Here is a 19882-nt window from a genome sequence, read left to right as displayed (position 1 = left end):
CAGAGACAAGGTTGTTATGCCGAAAAGGCAATAGCTTCCCCTCTTGGACTTTTCAGCCCGATTTCTGATCAACTCTGCAAAACCAACTCTTCATTCAAATCTCTTATTCTGAAAGTCTCGGCTTTTAAGAAAGAGGCGGATTTATTTGACTGACCCGGTGCCAGCTGAGACGCTCCGAGGACAGACAATAAGTGGCAGCGATCAGATCAGACAAAAGACATAAGGTGAGAAACGTTTCATTTTCATCAAATACAACCATTTGGAGCTCATTTGACATTTAGTTTAACCGTAAAATGATACCCGGCTGTGTGATCACCTGTAACAGCTTTTCTGGCTGCCGCACGGTTCGTTTTGTTATCTTGCATTTTCAATAACTTGCACACTACGCTCTTATTTGCCTTTAAAAACGTGTTTAACGTTTGCGTTATTTGTTGCCTTTAAATGCTCTAATCAATGCTCTTTCTGCAGAGAAACATGTCTTTTGTTCTTATTCCTTACTACATCACTTCAAAACACCGCTGATTTGCTGTTTGAGTGTAAATGGACCCACGCCTCCTGCGAACTCGCATATAGCTTACATGACTTTTACTTGACTTCTGCTGACTTAACGTCAACTAGGTGTTCCACTGTTGACATGTAAACATGAGTGCTTTGCTGGACAGAAACTTATATTGGAGATGGTCATGGTTTGTGGACAGTTTGTGGACACTTCTGCGATACCTTAAACCGAAAGGATGGGAGGAAAGAAGAGACTGAAGCCTGCTTACTGTTTTAAAAGTAGAAAATCACTCCTTTTTTTTACACTGTGGTCAGCTGGTCTGCTCTCTGTGTGAATATCCTGTTTCCTGGGCAAAACAAACAATGGGGAGGCAGGCATATGATATCCTGTATGGGTCTTGTGTCAACCCAGACCATGAAAAACAGGAGAACAGAAATAGGCCCATATATCACACATAAAATGAAATGCGGCTCTTGTTCGTTGTCATTCATTTGTTTTGACACACAGCAGGCCTTGCATGAGGAAACCCAGTGACATGAGGCATGTGAGTGATACAGAACAATAGTGCAGGACTGGTTTGTATAGGTGACAATATTGAATTCGTGCCTCATGAGAGCAACATGTGCTGTCTCTTTTTCGACAAACTGCAAAGGCAGCTCTGCTTTGTGTTGACTTTAGTCTAGGATGTTCAGCTGCGTTTAATGGGGTCAGCTCTTCCGATTCAATAAAGCTATTAGCCGCCACAGAATATTCCAACGCCACTGCCCGGCTCGGCACAGACAGGAGATATTTGCCAATCAGGGTCTATGAACAACCATATCCATACAAGGCGGTCTTTGAAAGGGTAAACACAGTTAAACACCACATCCAGTCAACCTGGAGAGTGTGACCCGAGCCGATGGTGTGTTCCCACCTCTCCTCAAAGCCGCTATTTTGGGTTTAAAATTGGTCATCAGCAATTTCCCCACGCATCTCTATTATAACCTGTCTTCACGGAGATTTGAATAAAAGCATTTGCTAGTTAGGCTATGTGATACTGTTGTTCTACAGGTTCATACCATTCAACACCTCTGCTAGAAAACAAGTTCCTGCCAGACTGGTTCTGACAGATTCTCTCCACTCAGAAAGAACAAACTCTTGATCTATGTCTGGCATGTGAAAGCTGACAATGTGAATGAGAATCCTTGCAACTTTAATCAATCCATTTTAGACATGCTGGTTTTATGTACGTAACAGTTAACACATACATAATGAATATAAAAAAATGACAACCCACATCAAGGTCATGACAGCTTTTACATTTTGGTGTCTGGTAGGTATTTCATGGGAGAAAAATCTCTGACACACAGCTTGTTCAGAATAGCAGATTCTTGACAGACATATAAAAAACAATACTGAATCTTAAAGGGGTACTTCAGCGATTAAGTATTGTTCTTCTGTAAAGTTGGGGGGACTCACAAAGGACAGATCAGAAAGGAATCATTAAAAATCAAAGCAGCAGAGGGCTCCCTTCATAGCCAACTACCTCATTTGAAGGCTGTGTAAGACGCCTCATGACGAGTAAAAAAAACCTGATTATTAAAATTAGTGGATTGCTCCTTTTTAAAGTGAGACTGTGTAACTTTTGTTGAACAACGGCCACTGCTAAATGCTAAACTACTTTTAAAGTTGAAAAGAGTCATTTAAGCCAGCTAACTGAATCAGAAGTATGCGTTACAGCCATACCTAACATAAGCGACCACAAGCTACTGGTCACACCAGACCAAATTAGGCTGGAGCAGTAAAAGGTTTTTAGCAATGAGGGTATTTATTGCTGTGAGTTATACTTTTCATTTGTTAGAGGAAAATATGTTATTTCTTCTCTCAATACTGTAGCTAGTCTTGCTTTAATTTGCAGAAAACCCAAGCAAAAAGATGTCACATTTCCCTTTGATTGACAGATGATATCTAAGTGCAGTGGTGGAAGAAGCATTCAGATCCTTTACTTAAGTAAAAGTACTGATACCACACTGTGGAAATACGCCACGACAAGTAAAAATCCTTCTTTGAAAACCTTACTTAAGTAAAAGTATGTAAGTATTTTCAGGAAAGTACTTAAAGTAGCAAAAGTAAAAGTGCTCATGATGCAGAAAAATGGCCCCTGTCAGTGTTTTCCTACTATATATGATGTTTCTGGATAAGCAGTACTGCTGCATAAATGTGTATGTTGCATTTTACGGCTGTAGCACAGACAAATGCAGTGCAGTTACAATATTTGCCTCCTAGAGATAGTGGAGCAGAAGTATAAAGTTGCATAAAATGGAAATACTCAAGGAAAGTACAAGCACCTCCAATTTGTGCTTAAATACAGTACATGCACAAATGTGTTTAGGTACACCACTCTCTAAGTTCAAGGCAAAAAACACCACAAGTGCTTAGCTATTGTCAGAATTGGAAAACATGGATGTTGTGGATTGGCACTTTAACATTCAAAATATAAACAGGCTTGCTGCTAGAGGCCTAATTCAGGGTCAGGCACTGGAGTGTTTGGAGTAAATATGTTTGTGGGTCAGCAGTAATCTATAGGCTTAGCAGAGGAAATCAATTCAGATCCCCAGTCCAGAGGGGGCAGCTGAGTGAAGAGGCTGCCTTGCTTGTTGAGTATTTTAAGTAAAATGATTTACTCCAAAACATTGCATCACAAATGTCTTGGTGCTCCTGTGTGGGCTGTAAATGTCCCCAAAAGCTTTTAGAGCCCTTTGTAAAGAAAAAAATTAAAAATTAAAAATAAATCCCCGCAAAACTGGCTCACACCAAAAGTTGTCAACAGGTATCTGTTCCTCAGTGGCTGTGAACCAACTCAGCAGTGAACAGACGCTACATCTCTTTTCCTTGTTTCATGTCTGCTTTGTCCCGTCAGACAGGACATCCTGAGTAAAACAAAGAGTCTGGCCCTTAGTTTCATGAGTAAAATAAGGACATTGTGAAACATTGCCTCATTGTGTGTTTCAAAATTTACCATTCTTGTTACAAGAAATACCACATGCCAAGAGTTTAATGAGACAAAATTTGTGTTGTCTTTTGTTTGATTCTGAGGGATCTGGTCCTTTTATGTGCCTGTAGTGAACACTGTTTGTTGGTTTGTGTGTTTATTTCCCTTTAGAACACAGCAGAAAACACTAGCATCAGCCCTGAAGAGTGGCTCTCAGCTGGTTGGTAATTCCTCTGGGAGATGGTTTCTATATCATTTAGATGAAAGAGACTGCATTAAAACAAGCTCCAATCTGTTTAAGGACAGACACATGCGGACAAATTCCCATCCAAATGTAAGGCTCAAACCCGCCTCCTGATGAATTATTTAAAGAATGGACACAAGGATAGATTTATAGTTTAGCCATGTGTATCAGCAGCTATTGACCCAGGCACTTCAGAGTAAAAGCTCCCTGTCCCGGGGGAATATTTGTGAGAAATTAATCACAATTCCAGCAGTGCGTAGTTTATCCCAGTACAATAAGATATACAAATTAGGTGAAACAGTAGGATAATGATACATCATCATTTACCCATCACGAAGACAACTGTTTTAATGAAAATCTGGACAGAAAACAAATAGCGATCTTTGTTTTATGCTTCACTCTTCAAAGGCAATTTTTATTTGTGATTTTTAATAAAGCTGTTAATATAGCAGTAATAGTAGTAGTTATCTTCAGCTTTGATAGTTAATAATATCGTTCTATGTAGTTTATTTAAATTAATTAAGTGTCGCAAAATCATTGCAGAGCAACCAAAGCCAAGAAGTAATCTTACTCCTGTCAAAGTTCAGATCAGCAAAGACAATGCAGCACAAAAGGACATCAGAGCTAGGCTTGGGAAGACTTTCATTGCTCGTGCTAGGCTTCAGCCTATCTGGAAGTCAAAGCAGTACAGTTTAAGAACAATGATCCTGCTGTACAACAGCAACGTACAACCTGTGCTGTTGTGTGGCTCAGAATGCTGGCGAGTGACAACACATGAAAATTTGCCACATCTTCTGGCCAGAGAAGCTCTCAAATGAACAGCTATACAAGAAGACTAAGTCTTACAGTATGGTACTGATCTGATGGGTAGAGCATGTCTTCAGAATAGCCCAGGACTGAATCCCAAAGGTTGCACTAGGATGGACTCCATCATGTAAAATGAAGCCAGGTCGGCCCAAAACAACTTGTCGGCTAACTGTGACAGCTAAGATAAATGAGATGCATCTTACATGGGGCGAGGCCCAGCATGTAGCACAAGACCGGTCCAGCTGGTGGCAGATCATCAAAGCCTTATGTCCCATTAGGGAAGAAAAGGATTTAGAAATTAGAAGTTGTTTTATTTTGTAAACAAGATGCATTGAAGCTTGTAACATCTCAATGTAGAGCCAATGGAAAAAAACTCATTCAAAATCACATTGGCATTTCTAATCATACTAATCTCTAAAAAATGCAGCCTTATGACATAAACTCTCTCAACAGTATTCACTCCATTTGTCTGGATAGGAATAGTGCATTAAAAAACAACAACAATGTGATACTTTTTTTTACTTCCAGATCCCACAAATCTAAGATTAAGGTTAGAGATTACAGTGAAAAAGTTGGTCAAGATGACAATAATAGAAAGTACATTGATAAGAAAAATATAAATATAAGAGTATGAATATAAAATATATAGAAAAATATAAAGGAGTGTGGATATGTATAATATTTACATTATTAATATCACAGATAGAACCCTGTCTCCAACAGATTGAGATTCTTATCCGTATAACGAGGAAATGGTAAACAGACATTTAACATAAGCAAGTCACAAAATGTTGATACTGAAGATAACCTTAAAATGTTCACACTGACAATGTATTTAATTAGGTTTCTGCACAAAAAAAGAGGCACAAGACAAATGTGTTAATAAACATCAACCAAAACCATGATCTTACCTTAACCAATAAAAGTGCTTTGTCAAGGTCCTGGGCTTTGTACACCTACCATCCACCCCCACCACCTCCCTACAGCCATGTTCGGGACATGTAGCACTTCATTCACTCCAACAAATCATTGCCTGGAACATAATCTGGCCAGCAATTACATTTGCCAACACAACATAATTGGATTAGATGTGCATATAAAGTGTAATTTCTGGGAGAGAGGGTTGCACAAATAATTGAGAAACAGTTTCAGTAACACATGTTACAGTGGAAGCATGTCATTGGGGCTGCAGTTTTTTAAATGCTAACAAATTAATTGCTGTTTAAAATCTCAATGGGTTCGACATCAAACAGTAAGTGTTGAAGTAGATATTAATTTATGCTAGAACATGGACAGTAAAGCCCAGGAAGACATTTCAACTTTTCAGAAAGACAAATGAAAGAAAACATTGATGGGAGATTGAGTGAACACTGAGTCTAGTGGAACAGTGACTAGCTGTACCACAAGCCCAGGAAATTATTATGTAGTTAATACAATAAATTACACTGCGTTCACTGTTATACTAGAAAGGAAGAAGTTTGTACTATGTGGAATCCAACCACGTCTGTGTTTGTAGTCGTCCCATACTCATCCATAGGTGGAGTGGAAGGCCATTTAGCATTTTCAGACAGTCTCTCCTAGAAGTCATAGTGTTCATAGTGTTGCACTAAGTTGTTGACAGTGATTTAAATATTTGTGTAAGAATTACACGAGAGTTAGAGAGACAAGCTCAAACCCTGGCCCCTGTCTCACCTCCTAAAGTGGGCCTGGATGACGGATTGTCAGTTTAGGAAAATTACAGAAATTGTTGGACGCTCATGATGATCACCGTTTTAAGATTGAACTAAATGTTAGTATTCAAAATACAATGTGCTGCCGCACAGGTGGGTAGGTGAGATGTAGATCTGGTACCAGATCCAAACAGGGCAGCACCTGGCTCCTGGTGGGTTCATCCACAACCTCGGGCAGCGAGGTACCCTTGAACCCAACAGATCTATTTAGGGTTACACTCCTATCCTTTTTTTGTTTGAGTTCTCCTCCTCCTCCTCCTCGTGTCTCTCAGACTGGGATGTAATTGCTGTGAGGCTGAGAAAATGAAAATAACAACAAAGCAAAGCCCTCTACCACTCTCTTCTCTGTCTGTGCCGATGCTGGCTTGGCCTACAATGTTTTGGGAGGGGTTGGGGGGGGGTATTCCCTGTAATTATGCTGCTTTTGTGGCTCTCACCGTCTATCCATCCATCCCCATTTTGTCATCCCTCAACATTTCTTCCTATTTTCCTCTTATGTACACACTACACAGATCACACATGCACCAGGATTGCTGTGAGGTGGTGATATGGAGGGGATGTTTGAGAGCCTGAATGGTAATGACCAGAATGAGACTCCCCACGCAGCGATTGTGTGCAAGGTAAAGGAGGAGTGGGTGGATGGAAAGGGCCTGAGCTGCTATTATTACCCTCTCAGGCACAAATAGAGAGGTACATGGTGTCGAGTCTGGAAAAAAAATCAACCGTGCTCGCACAGCAGACGTACCCCACAGCCTTGGATCCGTATTGATCGATAGTTCTCAGCCCTTAAAACCCCATGTGAGTGTTTCACACGTTTAGTGCCAGAAGGGATGGAGGCATGGTAAGGAGAAACGCGGGAGACTTCTGTGGATGTGTGATGCTCTGAGTCTCACAACCCCCCACAGAGTCATTTCCTGTTGAGTTGCTGTGCTAGATTTTTCTTTTTTTAAATAACTTAATATTGTTTGGTATTGTCAGTAGATTTTTAGCGTGGGTGTCTTTAGAGTGCGGTGTGGTATGCAATAGAAATGGGGGTTGTATAGGTGCTCACACACTAGAGCTTAGCATTCATCATTAATGGAGTGTTATGTGAGCCTTCTCTTTTAATACTGGAAACCATCAACTCCATCTAGACAGATACTCACATACACACTAGTTGCCAGACACCACTCACTCTAACTCCTATCCGCTCCAGTTTAGAAGGAAAGAAATCATCCAGCTGCAGTCACCTTCACCACTGCAGCTTGGGATGAGGAGGAGGAGGAGGAGAAGCAGGGGACGGGAGGGAAGTCATTATCACCTGCCCCGTGGACCGAAACTGAGCCACCCTGCTGGTTCACTCAGACAGGCCACTCTGAGCTCTGTAACAAGGGGGGGGGGGGCTGTGGATAAAAGATTGCATGCTAACAGTGACATGGAGGAACGATGTAGGCGTGTGATGATACAATGACGAGGAAACCATGTTACAGGTAACCCCGTAATTCAATAGAAAAAGCTGTCTTTGATCTAGAGGTCTTTTCAAGGTTGCATTGTGCTGCTAAGAGGCTTGTCTACTTGCTTTTGAATATGTGGGTTGTCCTATATGAGTGTGTATACCCTTTCACCTACTGTACTCTATTATAACAGCAGCACACATGTCTCATACAGCAGGATTTGTCACACTTAAATAAGTGTGTCCCTTCAAGACAACAACTTAGGTGTCTGTCAGCAATATCAAAGGGCAGAAATGAATGATGTAAGGACAGTGTTTGGTGATACTGTGGTGTGATGGAAAGCTGATAGATGGTGTGCAGGGCATGGTTGTGACAGGTATCAAGCACACTGGAGGAAAGATAATACTGGATCCCCAAGGGATTAGACTGAGGAAAATATATGGTGCCCCACTCAGTTTTGTAAATTTACTATATTAGGTTTTGGGACTTTTGGTAAAAGAAAATTAGTCATTTCAAGTTGTGGCCTTGGGCTAGGGGACAATGTGCTGGGCATTTTTCCTATTTTCTTACATTTTATAGACTAAACAACTAGCCGATTAATCAAAAGGAATAATTAATAGATGAATGTTAGTTAAATGGTTACATGTATGAAAAGAAACATTTCCACATCACCTTTTAAATAGATTATTATTCTAAGTCATGTCACACATTGTGATAATGTTATGAGGAATTTAAAGTTTTGGAGAAAAATGTAAATTTCTAGTTTGATGAAACTCAAGCTGATATGAAGAAGCTGAAGCAGTTAGGCCTTTCTCGCTGCACTGTGATTTCCATAATTCAAGTTATAAATGTACAAAAAAGGAACCTGGATATTCTCCAAGATTAAAGTGGTGTGTATATATAAGAGAAAAAAGTTTTTGTCATTAATTAATGAAACAAGAGTCACTGCAGACATGAGAAAAGAAGTGGAGCTTTCAGATAGTTAGGCAGATATGAGGAACTGAATCAAAGCCACTCGAAAGCATGTCACATCTCATTGATAAATGTCTGCAGTTCTTCTCCAAAATTTTTATGCTTTTGGTCTTTGAACAGAATTGGTTGGTGAAAGTAGCATATGTGATGACATGTCTGCAAACCCTTCTTTTAATAAAGGGAGCAAATCTAAAGAATAGTATTACTCTTTAGATGTGACTTGATAATCTCAGAGAAGATTCAAGTTTGTTTTTCTTGGAAATCTGCAATTTTTCTCCTCCTCTGAACATTTGTATAATAATGTGCTTTTCTATAATAAATAATATGTAGCTGATTTGGTGATTTCTTTTTAGTTGTTGCTTCATCTCTCACCCTTTCCTCTTTTGTTGGCTCTTCACCTATAACTTTACCATAAAAACGGTGTTCTTCAGCTTTGCCATTTGAGGTCACCAGTGAGACTTTTTCTGCCTCCACAGCAACTCTTCCTCTGAGAATATTTGTACAGTTAAAAACTTAATTAGTTCACATATGGTGTCTTTTCTAACCAATAAAATATTGAAAAGCAATGAGACATGTTTCCCATCTGCCATGTAGCAGCTGTTTCAGAATATGTGAGGGTGTAGTAACAGTAAAAGCACTGAATTAGATATTCTAGCAGCAGTGAAGCAAGAACAGATGCCCTGTTTTGAGGCTCTTTGCTCTACTAGCTCTACCTACTTATAAATCCCCATTTGACTCCCAGTGAACTCACACTCCCTGCAAACCATGGCACCTCTTGAAATCGCTCTGATGGAACTGGGACCTTTTAGACCTTTCCGCCCACCAGAGCTTTTGTATTCACACAGACATAAACACTGGTGTTCTGCCCTATTGGTGGCTTAGTGCAACAGCTTTTACACTTTATGTTTGACAGTGATGTCTGCTTGTGCCACATATTTTCTGCAGTATATCTGTACAGCAAGTAGCTAGTAGCAGTTTTCAAGATACAATATCTGGATCGGCTGTGATTTTTCAGACACCTGTTGTCTGGCCAGATAAGGCCATGTAACCAATCTAATTATCTAGTTAGTAAATTGGATTGAGAGTGAAAAGCCAGAGGGTCTCATTACTGTACATCATTTAAATGCAGATATCAACTGCCAGAACTCATCTAATTGCAGATTGCAGCCGTAAAATGGATTTAGACACTTAATTGCCTATGCACTGTGTAAATATATTGGTGTCATTGAATGGAGATATAGACTACACTTAAAGGGTTTTTGGTGTGTTAGGAGCACCATTTCTGGTAACATATTAAACCAGGCTTATATAAATTATTGTCATTATCAAAGTGAACACCCACAGATTTGAAACAGCCTTAGAAATGTGGCTCTAGGGATGGCAATGTCACCACTTTGGTCCAGAGATGTTCACAAGTCTTTGAGCTAGAGTCTAAGTCAAGTCGCTCAAACCAGGCTGCTTATAAAACTGCATAGCTGTAAGGAATTATGTAACTTTAACCTGTTTTTCACTTACAGAGCGCAACCATGTAATGTGCAGTTAATGACAGCTTATTAACTACTCAAGTTGACTAAGTCAACATCTTCCCCAGACTCTTAAACCAGTGTAACGTTAACTAAATACAATGATCAACAATAAAACTAACTCTCTGCAGCCACTGTTAATAATTAACGTGATGGCAGCCAGCAGGACGTAAATGATTATGTTAATCAACTACCACAAGTTTGGCAAGTAAACAAACGCTCATTCATCTTTTCATAATGAACGACAGTCATAGTAAACCCCTTGTTGGTTGGGGAAGCAAGCTAACGTTAGATGGCCAACGCTGAGCTAAAAATGTTTACTAACCTCAGATTTCTAACCTATTTTGCGTTCAGTGCTTCTTTGTTTGGGCCTTGTTGTATGAAGTTTTAAAGCCAAAGTTTATGATGAATGGAACAGCAGCTGCCGGCGTTTGTTGTCCTGCCTCACGTTTGGCCGCGGATGCCGCGCAGCTGATACGTTGTACGTGTTACGTAGGCAGGTTATGGGTAACACAGGGAGGGGAATAACAGCAAGCTCATCAGATGTTTCCTAAAAATAAACATTATTCTCGTGTCCCGCACCTCAAGTCCGAGTCAAGTCTTAAGTCTTTTGAGGATGAGTCTCAAGTCGAGTCTCAAGTCACTGTGGGTATGACTTAAGTCTCGACTCGAGTCCGAGGCCCAATCCCAATGTCCACCCTCACAGACTCACAGACTTTGAGGCACGTTCCCGGGAAGTCTGTGAGGGCTTAGGGCTGTCCCACTGTCAAATCGTCAAGTGCGCGAGTCTCTCTCGTGGACATTTTGAGCCCTTTATAGAACCTTTTCGTAAGTCTGCTTTTTGTAGACTTTGGCTGAGGGAATTGCCCACAGTTCAAAGCGGTATGACGTGAAACGCAGGGGTTACCGGGGGAAGCCCGGAAGCGAGAGAAATATCACGGCAAATCCGCGTTATTAGAGAAGAAGAAAACGGTAAACAAACAAGCATCAACACCTATGCTGATGTTTAAATTGTTGAAAGTCAGAGGAATGCAATCATCTCATTACATACTTAGTTTATTCAACTATTTATTTTAGTTTTTGCTTAATGATTGCTTGACCAACAGTAGTGTATTGATTATTGACAAATCTATATTAACATTTACCTCTCCTCCACTCTGTAGGGCGAGAACCTGCAGGACTTAAAATCAGGTAAAAACATAAAATAAAAAGTGTGCAACCTTGCAGCATTGTTAAGGTGATAAAGTGGCAAAGGGCTGTCCCTTCCTGTTCACAGCATTTTGAGCCCTTGCAGCCTCTTAAACTCAATCACTTTCCAAGTTGGGATTGGGGCCGAGTCCCTAACTCAAGTCCCCATCTCTGCTTTGGTCTAGACTGAAACACTTTCTAGCTCCTTCATCAGGTAGGTGAGCCTTCCTTTCATGACAAAATATCTTAAGTAGTACCTCCTAGTAGTAAAACCCTTAGTACCGTCGCTGTACTTTTGTTTTTAGTGCTAAGTAGCACATGTTAGCATGCTAACACATTAAACTAAGATGGTGAACATTTTATACAGTATATCTGCTAAACATCAGCTTGTTAGAATTGTCATTATGAGTGATGCTGATGTTACCTCAAAAGCACCTCACAGAGCAGCTAGCGTGTGGGTGTAGACCATTTAGCTGAAACTGAGGTTTTGTTTTGTCTTTGTGGATTTAAAAACTAATTTTAACAAATCTTAATATGAACTATGACCTTTTCCTGATTCTCCACACATTCTGCCCTAGGCATTATTAATAGTTATGAATGGAAAAGATATAGAAGATGGCTGTATTCAGTTATATTTTTCCTACAAGGGTTCATATGTATTTACAGTCTACTCCCCAACATAGCTCTGAATGAAAACAGCTTTGTGCTGATGAAAGTGCATATGATTTATAAAAATCATAAAATATATGGGATGGGAATGCTTATTAAATACATAAATATAATATTACTTACTCTTACCTGACATTCTATCAGTTTAATACACCTCAAAAGCCAAATCATTTAAAATCATTCCATGTTTTTCTCCTTGGTATAATTTCACCCCCATCCCCTTTTGCCTCAAGGCTCATTATAGCCCCACACTGGTGGTGTCTCCTCCCCTCCCCCTCCTCTTTTTCATCTCTTGCTATCTCTTTGTTTCATTTGGACGCCTGTGGAGATGTCCACAGTTGCCATTCATATTTTCCATCACTTGGCTATGATACTGAAAACTAATGACACCAGCTCTTTATGTTTCTTCTAAGAAATGTCTGGGCAAATCTGGGCACCCACAGTCCCTCCAGGCAACATTTTGTCACGGTAGACAGTGTGGGGCTGCTGGCTGACACCATGGCCTCTACCCCCATCACCACGCTTCCCCTGCTCTGACCTCCTCCTCTTCATAGCATCTGGTTTATACACACACATGGTTTGTCGTGGCCTGTGGCCTCCAGTGAGCCCCTGAGTGCTGTCCCGTACAGCAAGAGAAACTGGCCCCAGATCCCCAGACACAACCAACAATCCAATGGGTAGATGGTGGCAGCCTGAAGCCCCCGGGCCCTCTCCTCTTTCCCTGCCTTCTTTTCTTTTTGTACCCCCTTCCTGGCCACACAAAGCTAGGCTTGACTGTACCGCCTAAACACACACAAAAAGCTTTTCTGTCTCGCCATTCATTTGTGAAATGGAGCTTCATCACATGGTGTTGATTGACTGTAATTAACATGTCTTGTGGTTTTTTAAAACAGATGCAGTGACAATTTCTGTCAAGATGCATAATGGCAACCTCTCACATACTGGCACTGTTGTTAAATCTGAAGGGAATACATATTTTAACATTTATTGTTCCTTTTGTGTTGATTTAATGCTCTCAAAGAATGTGCCTAGGAGAGAATAAACAATAGCAAAAAAAGACAGAAGGCATGATATTTATTTTCTGTATAGGTCTACAACTACTACATGAGCCTTGCAGCTGCAATGCCTGTTAAAAGGTGGGCCGTGCTCAATGCATGACCAGAGATGGCCCTCTTTCATGTTTTATGAACTTAGTCATACATCATAAATGAACAGATTATCAAGTATCATGATTTCTGACCACTGTGTCCACCTGCTCCATCTCTAACCAAAGTGACAGGTAAGACGTTTGACAAGAGTGCAGGCGGGGTCCTATGAGGCAAGGATATTATAACTGGGGTTGAACAATCCTGTATGTGTGTGTGTGTGTGTGTGTGTTAAGGAGTGTGTCAGGCATACCATTCAGTGTGTCAGCTGCAGTCTCAGTATGTGGCATAGCTCATCAGCTGTAGGCCCGTGTGGATGACAGCTGTTTCCCTGCCCTGCTCAGGCTCTGTTACATTCACTCGGAGGCCTTCCCCTTTTAGATAATTAATCTACCTCTGACTGTACATGGTAATTGCCATCCCATGTTGAAATCAACCCTGGGACAGGGAACTATGATGATCCTGGCAGCAGTGCTGCCCCTGTCATGCCCTGCCTTGTATTCTCAACAGATTCAGGCCTATTAATACTGAACTTCTGGGACTGAACAAAGCAATAGGCTAAATTGTGACAGCCTGCCTGTCTGTATTCTTATTAAAGTTTCAATCCAGGCATCACACATGAAATGAGGCCCTTATATTATGAGAAAGGGCATGACATTGGCTTAAAGATAATAGGAAACCCTCCAGACAGTATCATTTACCAGCACTAAATGTATTTCCCCTTTTAGTCCCTGGGGGTTGTGTGAGGTACTCGATTTCCCCATCTGCTGGCTATAAAGGGGCATTGCAGCCACTGCCACACTTCCACAACAATTGATTGTTCTCTGCCTGAGGGGGAAAGTATAACAACAGCTTGGAAAGAACGAGCCTTTAAGTGAGCACAGTGTAGAGAATGGAATGACGAATGAGGGTGACGGACCGTGGTGTGAGGTCATGGTGTTTACAGCTATGGTGCCAGGCTGGAGACAGGGAGGCAGCAGCCATCTATACTGGTGCCTGTAAAGACGATATTACTCAGAAGAACACTTCACCCCCAAAATAAATGATATAGGTCATACATATACTCCAAAGACAGCTTTTGTGGCTTCAGAAATTGATCATTTCAGTGTGAATTTATATATATGATAATTCTGAGTTTATTATCTTAAATTATCTTTAAGCTGCTATCACCATATTTTAATAATCAAATTGGATCCAATTACTTTGTGTAATGTGTAAAAATTAGTATAATGGGTTGTTCATAGTGATGAACCCACTGGGAATTAACTCCTGTCCTTGCAGTTCCCTTCATTTCTGCAGAGCATTTTTAGCATTTTCTGGCTCATTGTTATGGTTTAAAGGCCTGTATAATGACTTCACCAACATTTACAGATGCAGCAAAAATATGTTTATAACAAAAAAACTTCAATAAACCTGCTGTATGCTACCCCTCCGGCGCCAAGCGATGGACAGACAAAGTTAGCGAGTAGGCTAGCTGGTGAACATACTGGAGAATTTAGCTTTGGAAAAGGAGAGTAAATATTGAACTTACCTTCGTCTGCTGGCCAGGAATAAGACTGGTGTGTAGACTTTACTGTTATGGTTCACTGACATCACTAGTAAATATTGGACTGGCGTTTGCCTAGTGGATAGAAACACAACTCCAAATGAATGCTAATGTTGCTATGTGTCTGGTGGATGTGCAATTAGGCAAGTGTTAGCTAGCATGTTCACAATATCAACTTTAGGTCATTTTAGGTACAGTATGTGAGGTGTTGTGTTGTTCCACAAGTGGCCAGAGAATAAGTTAATGAGGGCTCAATGAGAAATTATGCATAATTCTACATAGGTATGTTATTAGTAACATGTACTAAAGAAAAAGCGCATAGGCACTTGTAGACAGACAACTTGAGGATCAGATAGACTGCTTAATGTGCGTCTCTCAGAGTTAGCGCAGGCAGTTAATTCCCATTTTCCCCTGGGATGCCCTCTCTGAGCGTATACTCCCACACATTGATTCTAGCTGAGGTTGTTGCTCCTTCCTACATGTTCACCCCACTGAAACCCCAGTATAAAACATCAACTGGGATTATTAATGCCAGTGGGCATTTGGGGTGTGTGTGTGTGTGTGTGTGTGTGTGTGTGTGTGTGTGTGTGTGTTCACAAGAAGTGCACATGGCTCTAAAGACAATGCTTGTATGCCCCTATATTGTAATACAACCACTATTTGTGTATTTTCACTACACTGCATAGACTCATAGAATACTGTGCTGCCAGAAGCATCAAAAACCCAGTATTTATTACCAATATGTGGACCAGAACACGCTGCTCTCCTTTACACACGTGGGAATCCTGTGCGTGATCAACAAACGACTTGTGTCCACCATATGTTTGGCTGCCTCACCCGCTGTCGCTCCAGGCAGCTGTGGCCTCGCACATCTGTCCCTGTTTATCATGGTTAGCTGGTTATGACGCATCTATACCTTCAAAATGGGTCTCTGATCATGAATCCTGCCCTCTAGAAATGGATCCATCAAGTTCTTGCAGGGCTGGATTACAGCATGAATTGTATTATTTCATCATGTTTGGACATTTTGTTGTACTCCAGAAAGGTTTTAAATCACACCTAGCATAGTAACAGCCCATTTGCAGTGTCAGCATTATTTCTGCTTAAACTCTGTACATTATTATTCTTATGTTTGTTTGAATTTCTTCCAAACAGTTATCAGTTGAAGAAACTGTCTGAATTGTATTTGAAATAAAGAGTAGATACTCTGGCAACCATAGACAGCTTGGGATTTATTTTCTACAGATTTAAATGAATCATTTTGTGAAATACACATTTCTTTGCTTTCTTGCCAAGAGTTAGATGAGAAGATTTTATCACTCTCATGTACAGTAAGAGTGAAGCTACAGTCAGTGGCGCGTTAGATTAGCACAGTGGCTGGCAACAAGGGAAAACAGCTAGCCTGGCTCTTGCATCTAAAGCCAGGTAGACACTATATGGATTAAGCCCAATTTTAGGCCCAGGTTGGTTGACCCGGATACATTTTAGAATCAGGACAAATTTTGCCAGATTTGTTGTTGTTTGATATACAGTTCTTAACTGCACACGTGCCTGAAAGGTCGTACGACCCACAAGCGTGGTTTGTTTCCATGCCCATAAATCTGTGCAACCTTGTTGATGGGAATGCCGTTGAGAAAGTGGCTGATCGTCAGTAACATCAAAAAAAATATATATCATTATTAGTCTATCAGAATATGCTACCCCTGATATCTTTAATAAAGATGGTATAATATAGTATTTCAACATGCTTCCCATCTCCGTACAGTACACATGGAGTGAGTAGTGGTGCAAAATAAAATGATTCTGTGGTGGGAGCATTATTTGATAGGGGATATTAGTCAGAATCAGAATACGCTACCCCTGAAATAATGTTATAATATAATAAAAAAAAACAGAATATGTCATAACACTGTGAGAGTATACTATATAGTACACTATATGGGATTGGAAAAGGGAACACATAAGGTAGCATTTTTCGATAGGGCAGAGCGACTCGATAGACTCTACTGTCGATTTGCGCTACAGTAGCATTTATCGACAAGGCAGCACAGATCGTCAGAATTTTTGTCCACTAGGCTGATCCATTATAAATTATAGTAAGCTTATTTTGATGTTACTGGAGTAATATTTTACTTTGAGACTTCTGTGATATGAAACGGAACTTCCCTGCAGAACAGACAGACCGAAGTCTGCATCTTCCAGCCTCCATGTTATTTTTTCTTTTTAACTTTACCTTTATAGTAGAATTGCTGCATTTCTCTCTTTTTGTAGACATTGTGGATGCCGTTTTCTTGTTTGAGTAAATTTTGTTAGAATTGTCACTGGATAAGTCCAACTGGGGGTTCCATGCTCACGTGAGCACCCACTTCGTGACCTGTTGATTGACCATTCCCCTAGTGTAAGCATAAAAGTTGCAGGCTCTGGCCTTCTACAAAGGCAGTTTAAATGTGTAGTTAACCTGCGTTAATGCTGGTTTCATGGGGGGTTATGTGTGGGTGGAATCTTTACCTTTGGACAGAGCCAGAGTGTTTCCTGGGTTTATGCTAAGCTAAGCTAACTGTCTCCTGGCATCTTATTTAGTGTACAGACATGAGAGTGGCATCTCCTCATCTAGTCCTTTCTTGGGAAGAAAGCAAACAAACGTGTTAAGTGCTGAACTACAGTATTTCTTTGAGATCACTGCACAGCGCATGGATATGACTGGGCATAGATGAAGATCTATGTTCATATTCATCTTTGAGAATTGCTCATAATTTTTTTTAGAAAAGCCACAGCTGCCTAACACAGCTCGGATTAGCCAGTTCATCGCCTGCATAGGAATGGTAATTGATATGTTAATTCCCAACATGTATGCTTCGGAGCGGATTTACCCTTACATGCATTATTGCATGCACTGAAGCAATTAGATGCATGACTGATCATGATGATTTGATTATTATTGTTTGTGTAGTGTAGTGTGACTGAGCTCATATGGGCAGTCTTGTAACTGGGAACTGACTGTAACTGTTTGCCACTGTCTGAGCAGCTCATCTGCCCCCTCAATAATAGTTGATGAGGCAGAAAAACTCAGTCTCTTGCTTTCCTTACCATGTTTTTGGGGAATTATTAATAAATCAATTTCAGTAACAAGTCTGCTTCTCAAACCTCAAGTCTTCATCTTTCTTCTGTGTTATTGCTGCAGATGTAGGGGCCACAGTTTGCCTTCTCTGAGACAATTACGCAGATCATGTCCAATGAAACGGCACCATGTTGACTCTGGACACTTAAGCGTTCTTGATACCTTGGGTCATAAAAACAAACAGCAGGATATTGTTTCCAGATTATGTGCAACACGCCACCTCTAAGAGCTGTCTTTTTTTCTGCGTGTGTTGCTTTTTAGCGTATTCTCTGACTTATTCATCTGAGTCAGGTGTGCAGCTTGTGTGCGACTTTTGTTTATTAATTGCAGCTGTACAAAGGAAGACATCTGGCTGTGCGTCACACGCGCCTTTTCCACTACATTTTTACATCAAAGCCTTTCTAAATGTTTTTCCCTGCGGTTTCACTTTTAGTTTTGCCCTGCCAGTTCTACCAAATAGGACCAATTACTTTTAGTGTTCCTGCAGAATATAATGGGTGGAGATGTCTGGTCTCCTCAGGAAATTGCCGCCACATCCCAGACAAAGTGACAGACCATTCCCACACCCATTTTCAGACAATGAAATTGAAAGACACTCTAAAATTAAACAATTCTCTATTTCAGTGCTTTTTCTGTTTCAGTGCTGTTCATACTGTTATATTGTCATATTGTAGATACTGTAAATCCACCTACCTCAAGTCATTACTCCTGCACAAAATACTTAAGTACTTATTTATTCCAGCATCCTTTGCACTCTGCTCACTGCTTTACCTGTCAATAAAGCTGATACTGATAAAATAAAAGATGGTGTCATTTGCCTTAGCTTAGCGAAATTGAAAAGAAGTATATTTTGGTGCTATCTCCTTTTGTGATTTATTTTACAGAAGAGGAAAATCACAAATTCACTGGCACAGTGATTCTGAAAACAAAGCATTTTCACCTTTATGTTACTGTGAGTCACTGAGGAGAGTATTTTACTTTAGCGGTTGAGCGGCCAGCCGGAGTTAGTTTCCGTGTATGTTTTGTTTGTATACAAGTGTGTTTATGTAGAAGGGAGACAGAGCCTCTGCAGCAGGGGCCTCGTGGTTCTGTCCTGCCCTCCCCTGCACTCTATGAGGCAGTGTTTTGGACTGGGGCCCAGGACCAAGCCTGAGGCACGTTGCTCCGCTCCAGCCTCTCCAGAGAGCCGACTCTCACTGACATTACATCAGCTGGGGAGAAATAGTAGACTATGTGTGTGCTGTAGATGCTTTTTTCAGCCTGTTGCGCTGAAGCAAAACAAAGTGGTCTGCAGATCCTGGTCCTGAAACTGTGAGGTGTCGTCAGTAGAGGCAGAAACTGGCTGTCAGGGAGAAAAGGCTGCTAACCATGGCTGTGCGCATCATCCGCGGAATGGAAGACCTAGTGGCATCAGGCAGCCAGCTCGTCTGGAGCCTGGCACATCAGACCCTGAGGAGGTGGTACAATCGTGGGCTTATGCCATGCAGACGCTTCCTAGAAGCCTGGTTCAGGATTGGAAAATGCTACCAGGTATGACAGCTCCTAGAGCAATGCAGCATAAAGAGTTTAATTATTGCATGTTATACTTATTGCTGAGTGCCAGATGGATTTCCTTTATTACCCATTTTGTATGGCTTCGATTACCTATAATCTCCCTTCAACTTTCCACCAAGTGAAGTGAGTCAGTACTTTTTCTCCTTTGGCTCATTAGCGTATGCATGTGTTTATTTGTGTGAATGTGATGAGGTGCGGGCTGCCTCTTGGTGAGTCACAAAGCCTGTTTTTTTTTAACAAGGATCTCTCTCTCTCTCCCAGCACATATGGCAGTCATTAGAAAGCAGCATGACCAGCCGTTTGATCTCAGTGTCTGGCTGAAGAGGAGAACTTTCAAAGTTGTCTTTGAAATGCATTGTTGCGGGAACACCAGAATACTGTCTCTGTGGTTAACACATCCTACTTGCTCTGTGTAAACTTGAAAGTGTTCTGGTTCCTCTTTTTTTTTTTTTTTGCTTTTTACCAGCATACTGCCAGCTGAAA

The 19882-nt window shown here is 40.9% G+C and overlaps 1 protein-coding gene across 7 annotated transcripts in view; it reads left to right on the top strand.

The window, feature by feature from the left end:
• Positions 1 to 19882, top strand: part of frmd4ba (FERM domain containing 4Ba) — a 48033-nt gene continuing 28151 nt past the window's right edge. For 3 of the 7 annotated variants that reach the window (XM_038695475.1, XM_038695477.1, XM_038695476.1), the window contains exon 1: positions 19199 to 19375. In XM_038695475.1, coding sequence (XP_038551403.1) covers positions 19214 to 19375 — 162 coding nt within the window. In that variant the 5' untranslated portion in view covers positions 19199 to 19213. Of the gene's footprint in view, positions 225 to 19198; positions 19376 to 19882 lie in introns of those variants that run through there. The other 4 variants (XM_038695473.1, XM_038695472.1, XM_038695474.1 and 1 more) reach the window with 2 other exon arrangements.

This window comes from Micropterus salmoides, unplaced genomic scaffold, assembly GCF_014851395.1.
Source record: "Micropterus salmoides isolate LMB-PRFRI ecotype aquatic unplaced genomic scaffold, ASM1485139v1 Ms_hic_scaffold_4, whole genome shotgun sequence".
NCBI lineage: Eukaryota > Metazoa > Chordata > Actinopteri > Centrarchiformes > Centrarchidae > Micropterus > Micropterus salmoides.
This window is presented reverse-complemented; position numbering and strand designations above follow the sequence as displayed.